Source organism: Spermophilus citellus, assembly GCF_964194105.1.
Source record: "Spermophilus citellus genome assembly, chromosome: 10".
NCBI classification, from domain to species: Eukaryota; Metazoa; Chordata; class Mammalia; order Rodentia; family Sciuridae; genus Spermophilus; species Spermophilus citellus.
In genome coordinates, this window is record NC_138197.1 from 71,109,153 (window position 1) to 71,127,190 (window position 18,038).

General features: G+C 39.0%; 1 protein-coding gene across 1 annotated transcript in view; it reads left to right on the plus strand.

Moving 5' to 3' along the window:
• The first annotated feature begins 1,604 nt into the window (after positions 1 to 1,604).
• SLC4A8 (solute carrier family 4 member 8) overlaps positions 1,605 to 18,038 on the plus strand; it is a 71,133-nt gene continuing 54,699 nt past the window's right edge. The window contains exons 1-2 of the mRNA XM_081311043.1: positions 1,605 to 1,775; positions 15,830 to 15,911. Of these exons, the coding sequence (XP_081167169.1) occupies positions 1,731 to 1,775; positions 15,830 to 15,911 (127 nt within the window). The 5' untranslated portion in view covers positions 1,605 to 1,730. The remainder of the gene's footprint in view (positions 1,776 to 15,829; positions 15,912 to 18,038) is intronic.

The following is an 18,038-nucleotide window of genomic DNA, read 5'->3' on the forward strand; positions in this document are numbered from 1 at the left end:
ACTTGTTATCTCCCTTCCTCCTGAGTCTCTGGGATTACAGGTGTCCACTGTGCCCAGCATATTTACTAACCACTTTCTATGTATCCAGCATTCTTCAAGGCTCTGTGGAATATACAGAAAGGAATAAGAAAAATAATCATTAATATCAAAATCTTATGATATTGTAATAAGCTAAAGTCAACATATAAATAATGTACTTAAATAAACACTGCATGGTAACTGCTATGAGAAACATATGAAGTGAGGATTCTGAAGAGGGAGAGTTGACATCTGTTAAGGATGTCAGGGACAATAGCATAAAGGAAGGTTTCTTGGAAGAAGTGGCCTTTGGGACTGACTTCGAAGGATGGTTAAGACTTTTTAATATTTATTTTTTAGTTTTAGGTAGATACAATATCTTTATTTTATTTTTATGTGGTGCTGAGGATCAAACCCAATGCCTCACAAATGCTAGGCAAGCGCTTTAACCTCTGAGCCACAACCCCAGCCTGACAGTTAAGATTTTGATAGGCAAAAATGGGGGATGAAGATGGGATGTGAATTAAGATTCAAGGCATAGGCTTTATGCAGACATGGACAGAGAGTGTGGATATAGTCATTAAAACTCAGAAACAGGGCAAGGAGCTTATGCAGGGTTGAGAAATCTGTTGTTTTTTGGGGGGATGGTAAACCCCAACTTTGTTATCAATTTCAGTAAAGGATGGTATGCAAATGCTGAACCTTAACATGTTCCCCAAGAGTAGCTTCTTTGGAGGCTGAGAATTATTTGCAATGATTTTTTTCCCTAATAATGTGGACTCACCTACAGTCTGATATGATAAGTGTGTTTTAAGACAAAAGGCCCCTTTCTTCATCTTAGGGATAGAGACTATGTTGGATTTTAGCCAGCCTTTTCTTTTAAACTCAAATCAAACCGAATAAATTCTTCATGATTTTCTAATCTCGTCATAGATATTAGTTCTGTTGTTAAATGATAATTTGCCTTAGATCATTTCCTGGAAAAGCTGAAGGGCTCTTTTTGTGAAACTGCTTCAACAATCATCCCTTAGCCCAACTCTGCTTTTTGAAGCGGACCTGAGGGGGAGAAGACCTAAGATGTAGAGAGCCTGTGGAGCGGGCCTGTTCACTACCTACCTACTACTCTTTAACGCTTTTAATTTGGCCACTAGCTCAGGGATTAATGATTTTAGAAGGCTGCCTCCCATCATCCTCAATGACTTCCTCCTGTAATCCTGAGGTTCATTTTCTCAGAATTTAAAATCCAACTTTTAAAGAATATAATCAGAATAGACAAAACCGACACTTTCTCAGTTTTCAAGAGTCAGGTGCAGTTGCAAATAGAAGCAGAGATTTTCAATGTCTAGCAAGCAGTTGGAAGGACCTTCAAGCCCAGAGGCCCCTGAAGGGAGGGAGGCGGTTTCCACGGCAACCGGGCCCGGGAGCAGACAGCTCCTCCAGTTCCCTCCTCCTCCTCCTCCTGGTAGCCCAGGGTACCGCCGGACAGCGTCCTCCGGTGCTCTGAGTCCTGATTGGCTGCACTGGTCGCTCGCTGATTGGCTGCGGCGGCTGCCTCGCGGGCCGGTGGCTATGGAGGCGGAGGCGGTTGATGGTTGATCTTTGGCTCCAGGGTAGGGGTCGCCGCTCGTGTGATCAGCTCACACACGACCAGGGGGCGAGGGCTGCTGACGTTCTGCCTGGAACCCACTGGGAGGACCCAATTCCGCTCCGCCATGCCGGCGGGGAGTAACGAGCCGGACGGCGTCCTGAGCTATCAGGTAGGGCTCCGCCTCCAGCCCCTCCCCGGGGCTGGGGCTCAGCCTCCTCATCCTGTGCCCACCCTCCTTTCTTCTGCCCCCAAGCCCGGGCTCCCTGGGCCACTCCCTAAGGACAAGGGGAGGCCAGCTCGGGACAGCAGGGGGCGCTCCGGGCGATTGGGGATCACGCCGTGGCTGCTTGAGAGGATGACCTTGGGCCGAACCGGGAGCCGGCCCATCTCTGCTGCATCCCTTGCACAGCGGAGGAGCCCTGGCGGCTGGCGGGCGGTGACCTCTGTTCTCGGGTCTTCGGGGTGGGAGACGCCCCCTTCTGACCTCTCATTGTCCTGAGGAACATGGACGAAAGGGTATCTAGGGAGCTTGCTCTGGTCTTTGTATTTTTGTTTCTGGGTGCTTTTGGTTTCTCAGTGGCTCAGAGGAAGAGCATAGAAAAGCTGTGGAGGCTGAGAACTGTCCCTGTTAGTATGGCTGGCTTTGTGATTATCCCACCCCATTGCACAGACATTTGACAAGTTCTAGGTAGGGGAAGAACATGGGCTGAGGAAATGTTGAGGATTCAGAAACAGGTACTTGTTAAAGGGAATGAGGAAATCAGGTTTAAGTAATTGATGACAACTGTGGGATGGCTCATGTAATGAAGCATTAGACTAGGTTTTGTTACCTTGTGTAAGTTACTTGCTTCCTTGGGCCTGTTTGATTTCTTAAAATGGAAATGGTGATACTTGCTTTGCTTACCTCATATATGGTTGTTTTGAGGATCAAATGAGGTGCATTTGTGAAGAGGCTTTGTGAAGTGTTTATAGTGTGATATCCAGTGAGTGGCAGCTTATTGAGTTCTCACTCCTCCTTTCCTGTGCAGTCAGATGGTATGGTTACTGTTCTGGAGAGAAGGCTCCAAGGGGTAAGGGAAGTCAAGACAAGTGGAGGTCTGTGAAGACGATGATGACCATCTCAGGAAGGATAACAAGTGTTGGAGAGACAAGTGCCATCTTGATGTGACTCAGGGATAGTTTCTGAAAGGAGGAAAGGAAAACATTTCGAGTTTGTAGCAAAATGGATATCAGACACTGATTTCTTCCTTTCCTCCTGGTAACAGTTTGCTACTAGAAGATCCATAATTCGTTCTTTCTTCAGTCAAAAAAGGAACAATATCTAGATTTTGAAAAATCTTTCCATATCTAATCCTTTAGAGGCCTGCTACATGTATTCAACCTCTGTTTGGGATACAATATTGAGCAAAAATAGTCAATGCTCTTGCCTGCCTGGAGATTACCACTATCTGTTGGGAAGCAGGATGAAGTAACCTTTTCTCTTTGTGTGTGTGTGTGTGTGTGTGTGTGTGTGTGTGTGTGTGTGTTTATGGTAATGGGGATTGAACCCAGAACCTTGCACATGCTAGGCAAATGCTCTACCACTGATTTATGTTTCCAGCCCTTTATAATTTTATTTTGAGGCAGGGTCTCACCCAGTTGCCCAGACTGGCCTTGAACTTGTAATCCTCCTGCTTTAGCTCCCAACTTGCTAGGATAACAGATGTGCACTATGCCTGGCAGAAATCACCATTTTAAATCAAATAATCACTCAAATGATCATATTATTATAAACTGCGATAAAGGCTTTGGAAAAAAATATAGGCAGACCCATGAGTGTAAATAATGGTTTCATTCTCAATCTGAAACTAGAGAAGTTTTGCTATGGAAGAAAATTTAGATAAAGATCTAAAGGATGGGTAAATATCATCTGAGGAAAGAGGGAGATCAAAGGGACTTGGAGACAAAGATAACAGCATATATGAAGTCCTGTGGCAGAAGGGGTATATACTAAAAGAAGCCTATTGTGGTTAGAACCACAAGCAGCAATGAGGGGAATGGTGTAAGATATATTTTGGGGTTATAACCCCTGTTGAGACTCTTGGTATTTATCTGAGGAACAAGGAGATGCCACTGGCGGAATTTGAGGGGAAGGGGAAGGTTAGGCAGGAGAGAGGCCTCAAGAGAGAAAAAATGAGATCATGATCAGATTTTCCTATTGAAGATTTCTCTGGCTGCAGTGGGTAGAACAGGCTGGAATGAATGTGAGGAGACAGTGTCTTTAACATGCAGAATGTGCGCAGGTTGTATTTACAGCATAATAGACCAGGTTTCTGTTAGTGTTCTGAGAAACTGATAATCCTGAGTGTTTCTGGGGCCGGGTAGGTAATAATTATGTCTTTTACAACAGTTTGTGAAACTTTCACAGGTGGTGGAATGAGCAGAGGAAATGGAAAAGAGTGGGAACATTAGGACCCCATAAAGACTAGAGTTAAGCATTAGGCAAATGGGAACATGAGATACAGTGAGGAAAAGAGAATGAGTGTAGTAGGAGGAAAAGAAGTGGGGTGACTTACAGGGAGAAACAGTCAACCAATTGACAATTACCAGTTAAGCCTCCTGTGTGCTAACTAGGTTGTGTGCAGGGGATGGACCTGGCAAAGTAGGTACAAGTTTTATGACTTGTAAACAGAGAGGTTCCAGACATTACTTCTGTGTATCAGAACCTTGTGCTGTTACCTCTGATGTGAACTACTGCCCCAGCCTTCTACCAGTACCCTCTGTTTTCTTTCTTGCCCTTCTACAGTCCATTCTTCACATGCCAGTTAAGAGGGAACTTTTATTTCTTTTTCTTTTCTCAAGATATTGGGGATTGAACCCAGGACCTTGCACATACTAGTAGGTAAATGCTATATCACTGAGCTATATCCCCAGAGGGAGTTTTTAAAAACAAATCACATCCTATCCTATCCTGAAACCCTTCAGTGGCTTCCTAGTGCATTTTAGAATAAAGTCCAAATCCTTTGTCATGGTTTACCAAACTTTATCATGGTCAGGGTCTTACCCACCCTCCGGGAACTGCCTTTCTTCTACTCTCTCACCTTGCACCCCTGCTCTGGCTTTCTTTCTGTTTTTTTTTTTTTTTTTTTCAATATGGATAGCTCCTTCAAACCTCAGGAGCTTTGTTATTGTCATTCCTTCTGCCTAGGAAACTCTTCTACCCAGGCCTCCTCATGACTTAGTTCACATCTCATTTCCTTGGAGTGGCTTTCCCTGACCTTCATCACTAGCCACTCTCCTTCATATGACATCTCTCTCTTTCTCTCTCTCTCTCTCTCTCTCTCTCTCTCTGTTTTCTGCTGGGGATTGAACCCAGGGGTGCTTTACCACTGAGCTACATCTCCAGCCCTTTTTATTTTTTATTTTGAGACAGGATCGTACTGAGTTGCTAAGGGCCTCGCTAAATTGTGGAGGTGGCTTCAAACTTTTGATCTTCTTGTCTCAGCCTCCTAAATTTCTGGGATTATAGACATGCACCACTACACCCAGTGCATTTTTTTATTTTCTTACCACATACAACTTATCTGAAATGTTCTTGTTTTGAATTCTTATTTATTATTTTTTCAAATAAAAGCTTCATGAGGGTAAGGACCAGGCAGAAAAATCTTACCAACTAGAACAATGCTTGGAGTAAAATTACTGCTTGGTTGCATGAGTAGCTGAGTAATTGTACTCTCCTGTATCCAAAGCCAAGGTACCTCTCCTTGGAGAGTTTATGGTCTAGACAGGATAGCATAGAGCAATAGACAGCTATTATTGATTACACAAACACTCTCACTTCTTTGCTGCTGTTCCTTTGCTCAGTGTTCAAACTGGAAAATCTTTCCCTTCCTCTCTACTGAGGAAATTCTATTTGTATTTTAAGGTCTGGTTCCATTTCACTCTATCAGAATTACAGTTTTCTGTACCCACAGAGTTTACCAAGTTCTGTCACCTTTCACAACCACTTGAATATACATGACCATACATGTTCATCTCTGCTGCCCAGTTGACACAGCTCCCTTTGCTTTTGCTGTTGAGTTAATTTTTACTGACTATAGCTAGATGCGGTGGCACACACCTGTAATCCCATCAATTCAAGAAGCTGAGGTAGGAGAATTACAAGTTTAAGGGCAGCATGGGCATCCCTGGTACTGCAAAAATAAAAATTAATAAATTAATTTTATTGAGTGTTTGCCATGTGCCAGGCACCATGCTAGGTGTTTTCCATGCACTATCCCATTTCCTTTTTCCTTCTTTTTTGCCACATTGGTGAACAAAATCCAGGGTCTTGCACATGCTGGGCAAGTATTTGACCATTTACCATTGAGTTACACTTCCAGTCCCACTATTCCATTTAATTCTCTCTGTAACCTTAAAAAGGAATAAAAATAACCCTTTTTATTCTTTTTTTTAAAAACTGGGGATTGAACTCAGGAGAGCTAGTAGAGCTACATCCCCAGCCCTTTTAATGTTTTTTTATTTAGAGACAGGGTTTCCCTATGTTGCTGAGGCTGGCCTTGAACTTGCCTGTCAGCCCTTGAATAGCTGGGATTATAATCATGTGCCACTTCACTTGGCCTTACTCCCAATTTTCAAATGAGGAAACTCAAGAGAGGTTAAGTAATTTCTAATAAGTGATGAAGCTGCTTGTGGTTCTGCCAAAACCAGGGCTGCCTCTTTCCAAAGGATGTGTGTTTAATTACTGTGCATTACTGAAGCTTGTGTCCGAAATACGGATCAGTACCTGGCTCTGAGTGAGTGCTTAAGAAGTATCTGGGGGCTAGGGATATAGCTCAATGGTAGAGTGATTGCCTACTGTGCATTAGGCCCTGGGTTGAATCCCCAGCACTGCCATAAAATAAAATAAAAAATGTTTGGAAAGATACTGATGGCAAGGTGTACAAAGGCTATATTAGAGTGGGAGAGGCTGGAATGATGGAGGCCAGTTAGGGGGCTGTTGGTGAAGTTTAGGGTGAGTTAATTAAGGTCTGCATTATTCATTTTGATGAAATATCTGTGTTATTGAAACTTTAAGAGTTGATGAGCTCTTATAAGGAGTAAGTAATAGAGGAAGATGACCAGACAGCTTTAGGGAAAGCCCTTTCTTTAGACTGGAACTGGGAGCATCTTGTAGCTTCACATTTCTCCTCCTCATCACTTTCAGAAGTGACCAGATCTGAGGAAGTGCTAAAAGAAGAAGGCTGCAGAATTGAAGGGAGGTTTAGGGAGAACGGAAGTGGAGGAGGGGGAAAGCAAGTGATTTGGGGCAATTATGAAGGCTTTTATGTGTGCTAGGGCTGCTCAGAATGGAACATTTTGGAGATATCTTCAGAATACCAAACTCTGGTAAATGGTATTAAGATGCATGACTAATGGAAAGAGAGTCACAATCCAGGTCTTATGGTGGACCTGAAAAAATTCCCAGACAGGAGTTTCTGAAAGCCACCTGGTAAGTGTTGGCGCTTAGTAAATATTTGCTGAGTGAATGAATGAATGGCTCTGTAGGGAGCATATCAACTTTTCTGAGGGTCATGCTCAGTTGATGGTAAGCAGTTAGTAAATATTTGCTCAATGTTATTGAATAAAACTTTACCTAGATAGCAGTTTCTCCTCACACCACGTTGCAGTGTGCATTTCATGCCCATCCCCCATTCCCAACACAGATGAATTGGTATGTGGGAACTGGGGAGTCTGGGCATTCTCTTTACCAGCCCTGCTGGGAAGCTTCAAGAGAGATGTTGGTTGTCTGTCCTGCCAAGCAGAGACTTGAGCAGAGAATTGGGGGACAATTCAGAATGTAAGTTTACTTCCTTCAAAATCTTTAGATAATCATCTTAGCTTTAAGGTTTGCCTTGGCAGTAGTAATCAAGACAAAGAAAAGCAACCGTGCTTGTTCTAAATCTGCTGCTAGGTTACAGTAACAAATCTTAGATAATAGAGTGGTTGGTTGTTTCCCATAAGGTAATAATAACAAGTTTACTCTGGTCTTGGTAGTTAGGAAGTCATAATATTTATAGAGTATCATTTTCCTATTGTTGCCATGACAAATTATCACAAATTTAGTGGCTTAAACAATATAAATTTATCATTTTACAGTTCTGTAGTTCAGAAGTCTTGACACAGGTCTTATTGAACTAAAATCAAGGCGTTGTCGGGGCTTCTTTCTGGAGGTGCCAGGAGGAAATCTGTTTCTTTGCCTTTTTCATTTTCTAGAAACTGTCCACATTCTTTGGCTCAGAGTTACCTTCTTCCATCCCTTTCTCTATCTACAAAGCCAGAAACCTCATCTTTTAGACCCTAATTTTGTTGTCCCATCTTCCTCTCTGGTTCGACTCTTCTGTCTCCTTCTTCTACTTTTAAGAATCCTTATGATTACATTGAGATTACTTTGTAGTTTACATAATTCATGATCTTCTCATTGTAAGGTGAAGTAATTAGCAATCTTATTCCTAACTGCAATCTTAATTCTCCTTCCCCATGGAAGGTAACATATTCATAAATCCAGGGATTAGGATGTACATATCTTTGGGAGTCATTATTCTCCCTATCATCATGTACTAACCTAGTCATCTATACTAGATAAGAGTGAGTCCAAGTGGGATTCAAGAAAAAAAAAAATCACTGAGTGATTTTTTTTTTTTTTTTTTTGGAATTTTAGTTCCTTAACAGGCTGCTGAAGAGTCAGAATGGAAAGCTCATGGGTATTTAGGAGCTCATGGCCCTGAGAAGAGGAGGTCTGAAATAACTGCACAAGTTCTCACAGAAACTTTTCCCTTGCTGTTGGGTGTCTGTAGTTAGTAAGGAAGTAACTGAGGGCATTTGAGTTGGTAATCTGAGTTAGAATCAGGGACAGGGTCTATGAGGGGCCAGAAGTCAGATGCTCTGCTGAATGAAGAAGAAAATGGAAATGAATAAGGAGATGGAAAATAATTGGAGTTCTGGTCAGCAAATGCACAATTGGCATATGAGGTTCTGGAGTGCTAAGGATTTAATGAGGTATTAATGTGGATCTTGAACTATTCTCTTTGTGGGCATTAATCCATGATTCGGCATCCTGAACTCTCTAAAATGACTAGGTTCTTTGCTTTTGACAATATTAGCACATAATAAGAAAGACAGACTTGAGTCTTCCTAGCCCACTCAGCCCTTATGAGAGCTTATTTAGCCGTGACTTAGAACTGTTTCAAGGATTAAGTGAGGTAATACTTGTAGAGAAAATGCTAGGCATATGGTGAGTGCTCAGTAAACATTTCTTCTTAATTCTAATTGGACCAATTTGGTTTGCTGATTTGTAACCCTGGAAGTAGTGCTGAGGATATAGTTCAGTGGTAGAATGCTTGCCTAGAAACCCTAGAAATCATCTTTACATTTGCTGATTTTAAAATGGTTTAATGTATCAGAAGTCAATAAAACTTTTCTTCCCTTTGTGTGGGTATGGATGAGGTTTTTGAGAATGGAAAGGTTATATAATGTCTGAAAACATTGGATCTTTAGGAGGAAAATACAGTGAAAGGGGTCTTTGAGATAAAAAGTCAGAGGCAGGATTCAATTGGACAGGTCCACCATCACAGGTCCAGAGTAGAGCTACAGGGATAATGTGTCAGGAAAACGGCTGTAGGTGGGCTCTGCCCATGACTTCTTCCTCTCCTGTAGCTTCTGTGGTTGCTTCCAGGAGTTTGGACCATCATATAAGACTTGGCACTGTCCCTGCCTTTTAATTTTTTCATTACTGGAAGTTAGAATCTTTCTGCTACTCAGCCACTAAGTAACTGTCTGCTACTCAGCTATAATTCATTCATTTTTCAAGACTTATAAGAATGCTTGTAATTTTAGTGTCTTAATGTGTATTTAACCCTCTTAGTTCTTTTTATTTTATCTAGTCCTTGAGGTAGGCACCCTCAGGTTTACGTCATTGTCAGTGAACTAGGAGGAAGCACAAAAAAGAATACTTAGAAATTGGGCTTTTTCTCTATTTAACTCTCCTTTCTGTTTCCCTCTGTCCTTTGTATCCTTTTTCTCCTAAACATATTTAGTGTGATTCTCATGATTTTAATCTTTTCTGAGTAACAAGCCCCTTTGAAAATCTGATGAAAGTTATGGAACCTCTACCCCACAAAATTCACACTCTCGCATGTCACTACAGATCCTCTGAAGCCCATTCATAGGTACCCTAGAAACTTAAGGACCCCAGGTTGAGAAATATACTTTGCCATAAATAGTGATGATGTCAGAGGAAATAGTAGCCAACTGGTGAGAAATCTTCAGCAAGCATAAACCAAAGAGACCCAATGTTTCTTTCTTTTCATTTTTAATGATTTCAAACTTTGGATATGCTTGAAATTTACCAAACATCTCAAGCATATATCAAAGTAGAGAGATTTGCATAATGAATCATCATGTACTCATGATTTGGCTTCAGCAATGAGCACACCATCTTGTTTCATCTATGTCTTCATCTATTCTCCAAATATATCATATCATTTCATCAGTAAAAGTTTGTAACACAAGATTATTACCATACTTTCAAAAGTAATGATAATTCCTTAATATAATCAAATACCATTTAGTTGTTTAAATTTCTATGAGTGCCATATAATTATTTTTATTTTTAAATATTTGGTTTATTTAACCATGATTCACACATTCACATTCAACCTAAATACTTTGGCTAATTGTCACTGAAAGTGGCTCTCTTTTCTTTGGCAAGACAAAGAAAGGGGATGAACAATTTATTCAGTGAATTTAGACTGTGGTCAATCAACCTAAATTAAGAAAACTAACAAAAAACACGTAGTTTTCCAATTCAGATTTTCAGATGATTAACCTTACTCTTCATATTTTGATTTTATAGTCTTGGAGTTAAGAAATTGATCATTTCTTCCCTTCCTCCCTCCAGATTCCAACTATGTCAGCTGTTTGTGGATATACCAAATATCTGAATTAATTTATCCCTGCCCTTTGAATATTAAAAACAGTGGGAAACCATAATAATTATTCATTTTATAATATTTTTATTCATATACTTGGTTTATGAGAAAATATATGATATCAAATAAAGTATTCATAAAACTAATAAATACTCATTTGTTGAAATTTATTGGATATTTACCATGTGCTGGGCATTGTACTGGCTGCTAGGTGAACATAAGACACAGTAACCACCCTCCTGGAATTTAAATAGGTGCATAGGCTACTTACAGTGGTAAACTATTATATTGGATTTTGAGAGAATAGAAGATGAAAAACACATTATAGAAACAAAAACATTATGCTGCAGTCAGGGAATTCATGATCTAAAAGATAAGCTAGGTGAGCCAATAATAAGTCCAAAATAAAGCCAAGTTTATTTCCACTTAAAAATTATTCCTCAGGGGCTAGGGATTTAGCTCAGTGATAGAGCCTTACCTAGCATGTGTAAAACCCTGAGTTCAATCACTAATACCATAAACAAACAAACAAAAAACAAAATGCAGGGCTTTCTACATGCTCAGAAAAACAGTATACAAGAGTCTTTACCACTAAGCTGGAACTAAAACTAATATGCAAAAAATTGTGTTAATTAAATCAAATCACCTATAGTGTTGAAGAAGACATTGAAGTTAAAGATTTATCTGGATATTTTGAATATTATTTTTATAAAATTTATAAAATTAATATTTCTAAATAAGTTATTTTACATGTATAAATTTTCTGTTCATCTGAAAATATTTCAGTATATATCTCTTTTTTTTCCCGGTATATATCTCTGAAAGGATAAATGTATAATGACATTTATCTACCATTATAGTATCATACACAGCATTTTCATTCCCTAAAAATCTGTGTTTACCTATTTATCCCTCCCTCCCCTCTAATCTACCTGGTGACCATTGATCTTTTTATTGTCTACATTATTTTTCCTCTTCCACAATGTTATATAGTTGGAATTATACAGTATATAACCTTTTTTTCAATTGGTTTCTTAGTAATATACATTTAAGGTTCCTCTACATCTTTTTATGGCTTAATGGTTCATTTTCTTTTAGTACTGAATAATATTCCATTATTTAGATATACCATAGTTTATTTATTGTTCACCTATTGAAGGGACATCTCAGTTACTTCTAAGTTTTCACAATTATGAATAAAAACTGTGTTCAGGTGTTTGTGTGGACATAGGTTTTTGATTATTTTGAGTAAATACCAAGCAGCACAATTGCTAAATCATATAGTAAGAATATCTTTAGTTTTTTAAGAGCATTTTGCTCTTCCATCAGCAATAAATGAGAGTTCTTATTGTTTTACATTCTCTTCAACATTTGGCATCCTGGATTTTGGCCATCCTAATAAGTATGTAGATAATTTGTGTGTGTGTGTGTGTGGTGCTGGAGATCAAACCCAGGTCTTCTGCATGCTAGGTAAGTGTTCTATCACTGAACCACATCCCCAGCCCTATGTAGATATTTTTTAGAAAGCTTTTAGTTAGTTGTTTGAATCAGGATCCACATAAAGCCTACACATAGCAATTGGTTCATTGCTTCTTTTAATTGTTTCTTTTAAAACTGATTCCTTTTAGTAGAGAATGGTATTTTAAGAGACTGCAGTCTAAGCCAGGCATGGTGACTCACACCTATAATGCCTCATAAAACTGAGGCGGGAGGATCTCAAGTTCAAGTCCAGCCTGCACAATTCAGTGAGAACCTATCTCATAATTTAAAAAATTTAAAAAGAACTGGGATATTGCTCAGTGGTAGAGTGCTTCTGGGTTCAATTTGAAAAAGTAGATATATAATTTAGGTACTAATGATACTCATTCCTACTGGTTGGTTGGTTGTGTTCCTATAGTGTTGTTTTCCATGGAACTCTGTTTTATAGTATTTTCAGTAAGTTGATATTTGAATTTAGAGGATTAATCAGATTCACGGACAATAACTTAAGATTATGTCATGGATTTTCTCTCTTGAGACATTAGCAGCCATTGAAAAATCTATGTAGGTCATTAGAGATTGCAAAATGGTGATGTTATATCAAAATATTTATATCTATATCTATCTATCTATCTATTTTAAATCATTCCTTTTTCACTTATTGACTTTTTCATCTATGGTATGGTATAATTTATGTAGAAAATCCCAGATAAATGATCCTTTTGTGTGCACACATGTGCAGGGGTTAAACCTATGGCTTTGCATGAGGTAGGCAAATGCTCTACTGCTGAGCTATATCCTGAGCCCTTTGTTTAATTTTTAAAGTGACATTATAAACTCATGGATCTTAACATATTTGATATATTTAATCTGTGGCTATTGATGTTCAATTCTTTTAAAAATATTTTTAGTTGTAGTTGGACACAATACCTTTATTTTATCTATATATTTTTATGTGGTACTGAGGATCGAACCCAGCACCGTGGTTAGCTAGCACTCTACCGCTGAGCCAAAACCCCAGCCCCTTGATGTTCAATTTTTCCAGTATTTGACAAGGGTTCTCTTTAAATTGGCTTCACAGTTCTTTTGACATGACCCCAGGTAGTCTTTGAGTGCTTTTTAAAAATATTTATTATGACAAGATGTTTTAGACCATCTAAAGTCATTTCCTGACTCAGAACTGTGACCAGCCATTTATCCAAGGAGCTCTGATTCCTTTTAGTAGAAAATTGTATTTTAAGAGACCACAGTCCAGGTGCTAATGATACTCATTACTAGCTCATCATATGTGCTAGACTTTTTGAAGGGATAGAGCTAAAAATAAATAAACATATTAACTTAAAAACATTTAAGAATAGCCAGGTATGGTAGCCAATGCCTGTAAGTAATCCCAGTGTCTTAGGAGGCTAAAGTAGGAGGATTGCAAGTTTGAGGCCAGCCTGGGCAACTTAGTGAGACCCTGTCTCAAATAAATGATAAAAATCCCTAGTACTGAAAAAAATTTTTAAAAGACTGAAGTGTACCTCAGTGGTAGAGTGTTTGCCTAGCACATGAAAAGCCTTGGATTGAATCCCCCTTTTGGGGAACATGTACAAAATAGTAACATTGGAATAGTAATCTGGAAATTTGAACAAGATCTGGAAGAAAGGTGAGGACTAGTGTGCTAAAAATTTTAGAGTAAGGGCATATTAGATAACCAGATCCCATACAGTTTGAGCAAAGGTATGAAGGTGGGAATATGCACAGCGCCCTTGGGATCAGTCAGCCTGGCCAAATCACAGATTTGAGAAGGAAAATAGATTGGTTGCCATATCAGTTAAGAGTTTTTTGGAAGCAATTCAGGATTTAATAAGGTAGATGCTATTTTATTTTTTTAACAAAGATTTATTGAACACCTACTATGTGAAAAAGCTGTGTTACATGCTGGAATACAATGTTGAGGAAGATAGTTCCTCCCTATAGGAGCAAAAAGAAACATTTCATTACTAAAGAGAATTGTGGTATACTATGAGGACATATAGATGGGGAGACCTTAGTTTAGAAGTGGGGATGAGATAAGGACATCTTCCAAGGAAGTGTATATATGATGAGATCTAATAGATGATGATTATGTATTAGCTGCCCATGGTGGGGTGGGAACAACCGGGAGAGAATGGTAGGAATGGTAATTCCAGGCAGAGAAAATAGCCCTCAGAGAAGAAGGTGGGTGTGATTCCAGCACCCCTCAAAAAAACTCTTTCTATGATCTAAAGGACTAAAGAATGTAGGGTAGAATGAATGAGAAATGAGAGAAAATTTGAGAAAAATTGCAAATAGGGACTTGATAATAAAGGGGAACTAATTCTCTGAAGGCATATGGTAGACTCTAAATACATGTAGAATGGATGAATAAATAAGTTTGAAATTTTTAACAAGAACTAAGAAATGATGGTACCATGGGTAGGAATAAATAAATCATGACAGGGTACTACTTTTGTATTTTATCTTTTTTTAAAAAAATTTCATTTGTAATACTGGGGATTGAACCCAGTGCCTCGTGTATGCCAAACAAGTACTTTATCACTGAGCCATATCCCCATCCCAAGGGTACTACTTTTTTAAAAAAAAATTTTTTAGCTGTAGTTGGACACAATACCTTTATATTATTTATTTTTTTATGTGGTGCTGAGGATTGAACCCAGCACCTGGCACATGCTAGGCGAGCGCTTGACCGCTGAGCCACAACCCCAGTCCCCACAAGGATACTACTTTTGAAAGGAAGGTTTGTTTGCTTTTAGATACATGGATTTTGAATTGCAGCATCCCAGTGCCTCATCAAGTCCTGAGCAACACAATTTAAGGCTGTGGTTGAAATTGTAAAACTCAAGGAAGAGAAACAAAGAGAAAAGAACTCTTCCTTAGAGCAGAAGATAGTGACTTATGCCTGTAATCCCATCATCTTGGGAAGTGGAGGCAGGATGATTGAAAGTTTGGGGCCAGCTTGGGCAACTTAGCAAGACCCTATCTCAAAATTTAAAAAAATAAATAAATAAAAAGAGCTGGGAGTATATAGCTCATTGGCAGAGCACACCTAGGTTCAATCCCCAGTACAGTCAATAAAAAGGAGGGGCTGGGATTGTGGCTCAGCGGTAGAGCATTACCTAGCATGTGCGAGGCCCTGGGTTCAATCCACAGCACCACATGAAAATAAATAAATAAAATAAAAGGTATTGTGTCCAACCACAACTCCATATATATATTGTGTCCATATATATATGGAGAGCTCTTCCTTGGAAATTAAGGTTAGAGGAAGAAGAAGATGAGCCTTTAGATGAGACAGAGAAAGCCTGATCAGGAGCAAGGAGGAGAATTTCAAGGACAGTGTAGCAAACATTCAAATGTTGCAGAAAGGTCAAGGAGACCAGTTTGCACCAAAAGAGACAATATGCTTGACAGCATTTGCAAATGCCAAATCATTATATAGATGCATAGGTGGAATAGAGTGGTGGAAAAGACACCACATCTGCAGTCACAAGACCTGGGCTCAGTTCTAGCTCTACCTTTTATCATATTCATGACCTTCAGTCAAAATTATTTAGTGTTCTCTGAGTCTCAGGATGCTTATTTATAAACTGAGAAAAAGAGTGGCTGCCATATTTGCATCTCAAAACTACTGTGAAGTTCAAATTTAAATATTTATGTAAACCACAAGCTCCCCATTCATGTATCTCAAAAGGGTCTGGGCTCAAGATACTTAAGTGTTTGAATGAATATATGTGTAGTACTATGACTGTTTTTTGTATTTGTGTTTCAACAGAGACCAGATGAAGAAGCTGTTGTAGATCAGGGTGGGACCAGTACAATTCTCAACATTCACTATGAGAAAGAAGAACTGGAAGGTAAGAGCTGCTGCTCTTGTTTAATAAGGGAAATTGGCAAGAGGAAGCCTGATGCAGGAAGAACAGACCTGGATTTCCCTCAGGAGACCTAGATTTGAGTACTAACTATTTTTCATGCTATAAGACCCTGAGGAAAAATCACTTAATTTATTTTAGCCTCAATGTACTCATCTGTTAAATAAAAGCATAGCTAATAATGCCCATCCCACCTGGACAGGGATATCCTTAGGAATTAACAGCATATGATACAGTGTCTTAAGCGCTGTAAGGTTCAATCTAAATACTAATAAATAATCTATTCCTTGAGAATGTGAAGTACTCAGTTCAGAGTTCAATTAATTGATTCTTGACAAGTTCCTGAAAGTATGAGTATATAGAAATTTTTAAAAGAAAATAAAATACAAATAGTTTTTAAAACTCAATTTGGCTATAAAACCCTCTTTTTTTTAAAACCCCATTCACAATATTTTCTTTTCCTATTCTAACTATACCCATTTCTACTTGATATTTCACATAAACAAGAAAAGGGAAAACAGGAACATACCTGTGACATACTCTCTAGGAGTTCATAGCTCAAAGTTATATAAAAACCTAAGTTGAAAAACCCAACTGATGGGGCTGGGGTTGTGGTTCAGTGGTAGAATGCTTGCCTAGCATGTGTGAGGCACTGGGTTCGATTCTCAGCACCACATAAAAATAAATAAAATAAAGGTCCATTGACAATAAAAAGTATATAAAAAATTAAACCCCAACTGACTCAGAAGGAAGAAAAAGGCACTTTTGCTCACTGGCTCTAATTTACTTTATTAGGATTCTTCTTCCTTTCTCTTCTCTCCTCTCCAGCTCCCCACACATGACCGTCGCGATGTCCTAATGCTTTTCTTTTTTCCACAGAGCCTAGTTGGAACTTTGGCAATCATACTCACATCTAGCCATGATTCCTGAATCGTAATGTTCAGTTTTGTTTAGAAGAATCTGTTTTACGTATTCCATAAGTAGAGCTTTCTTAAGAAGTCACATTTGGCCCAAAAGTCTTTGTGAAGTATCTGCAGCATCCCCTGCACAGCTGAAGGCTATGATACAGCAACTTTCTGATGCCTTAGACAGCATGTGAAATGTTCTCTCTGTACTGCTTGTTCCTATGATGGTTTTTTCATCAAAGTTGTGCAACCCTCAGAGAAAGCTTGTCCTTTGGATGGGAAGATAATAAAGGCTGACTCAGCCATGAGAACTTATGTGGGCAGCTCTATGGTGGTCAGTGGTGTTCAGGTATATCAAGGCCAAGTTTTTCAAGTTATTTTGACCATACAGATGAAAAGCCATTGTGGGTTTCAGCAAATGAGAGAAAGTAGGAGAGATAGGGGAAGGGTGTGGAGCGAGAGACTACAAATATCGAATGCCCTTTAATTTTAGGCATCAGATTAAGCACTTTATGCAAGTTGTCTTTTGCATTTTCTTAGTACTGTAAGCAGGTATCATTATCCAAGTTTCACATCTGGGAAAACTGCACAGGGTCATCTAGCTTAATATCATTGGATAGAGTCCTGCTTCTTTCATTTTGGCACACTGCCTGCAAGGGAGGACAGTATCCAGCATTAAAGATCCAATTTCAGTTTTACTCCGTCAGGTAGGTATTTTAATGTTGTGCCTGTCTCTTTTTTGCTGATAATCCTGTTCTCTACCTTCTTATTACACCTTGGGGACATGTTGCTATTTGTTTAGTTGTCCTCTAGCAAAAGAGATAAGCATTTATGAATACTTTTGTCTACTTGGGAATAGAATTATAGAATTATAAACCTGGGCAGGCATTCAGATCCTGAGGACTAGGCTTCATCCACAGAAGTCAGCTAAGTAATTGGCAGCAGGAATAGCATCTCCAGATGACATCATCTGTTCCTTCTACAATGCTCTATTTTGCTGTAAAGAAGGCCGCATATGAGGGTAGTGTATTGGGAAATGGTCCTTTATGCATAGACCTTTCTGAAAGCTAGGATCTTTTCTATGAAAGCATTTTTTTTTTTTTTGAAAAAGCACTACAGGCAAATAGAGGACAAATGATACCCACTCCCTAGGCTTGATATGGTTTGAGAGAAGCTCTGAAAAAGAGAGGGAGTTGGGATTTGCTGT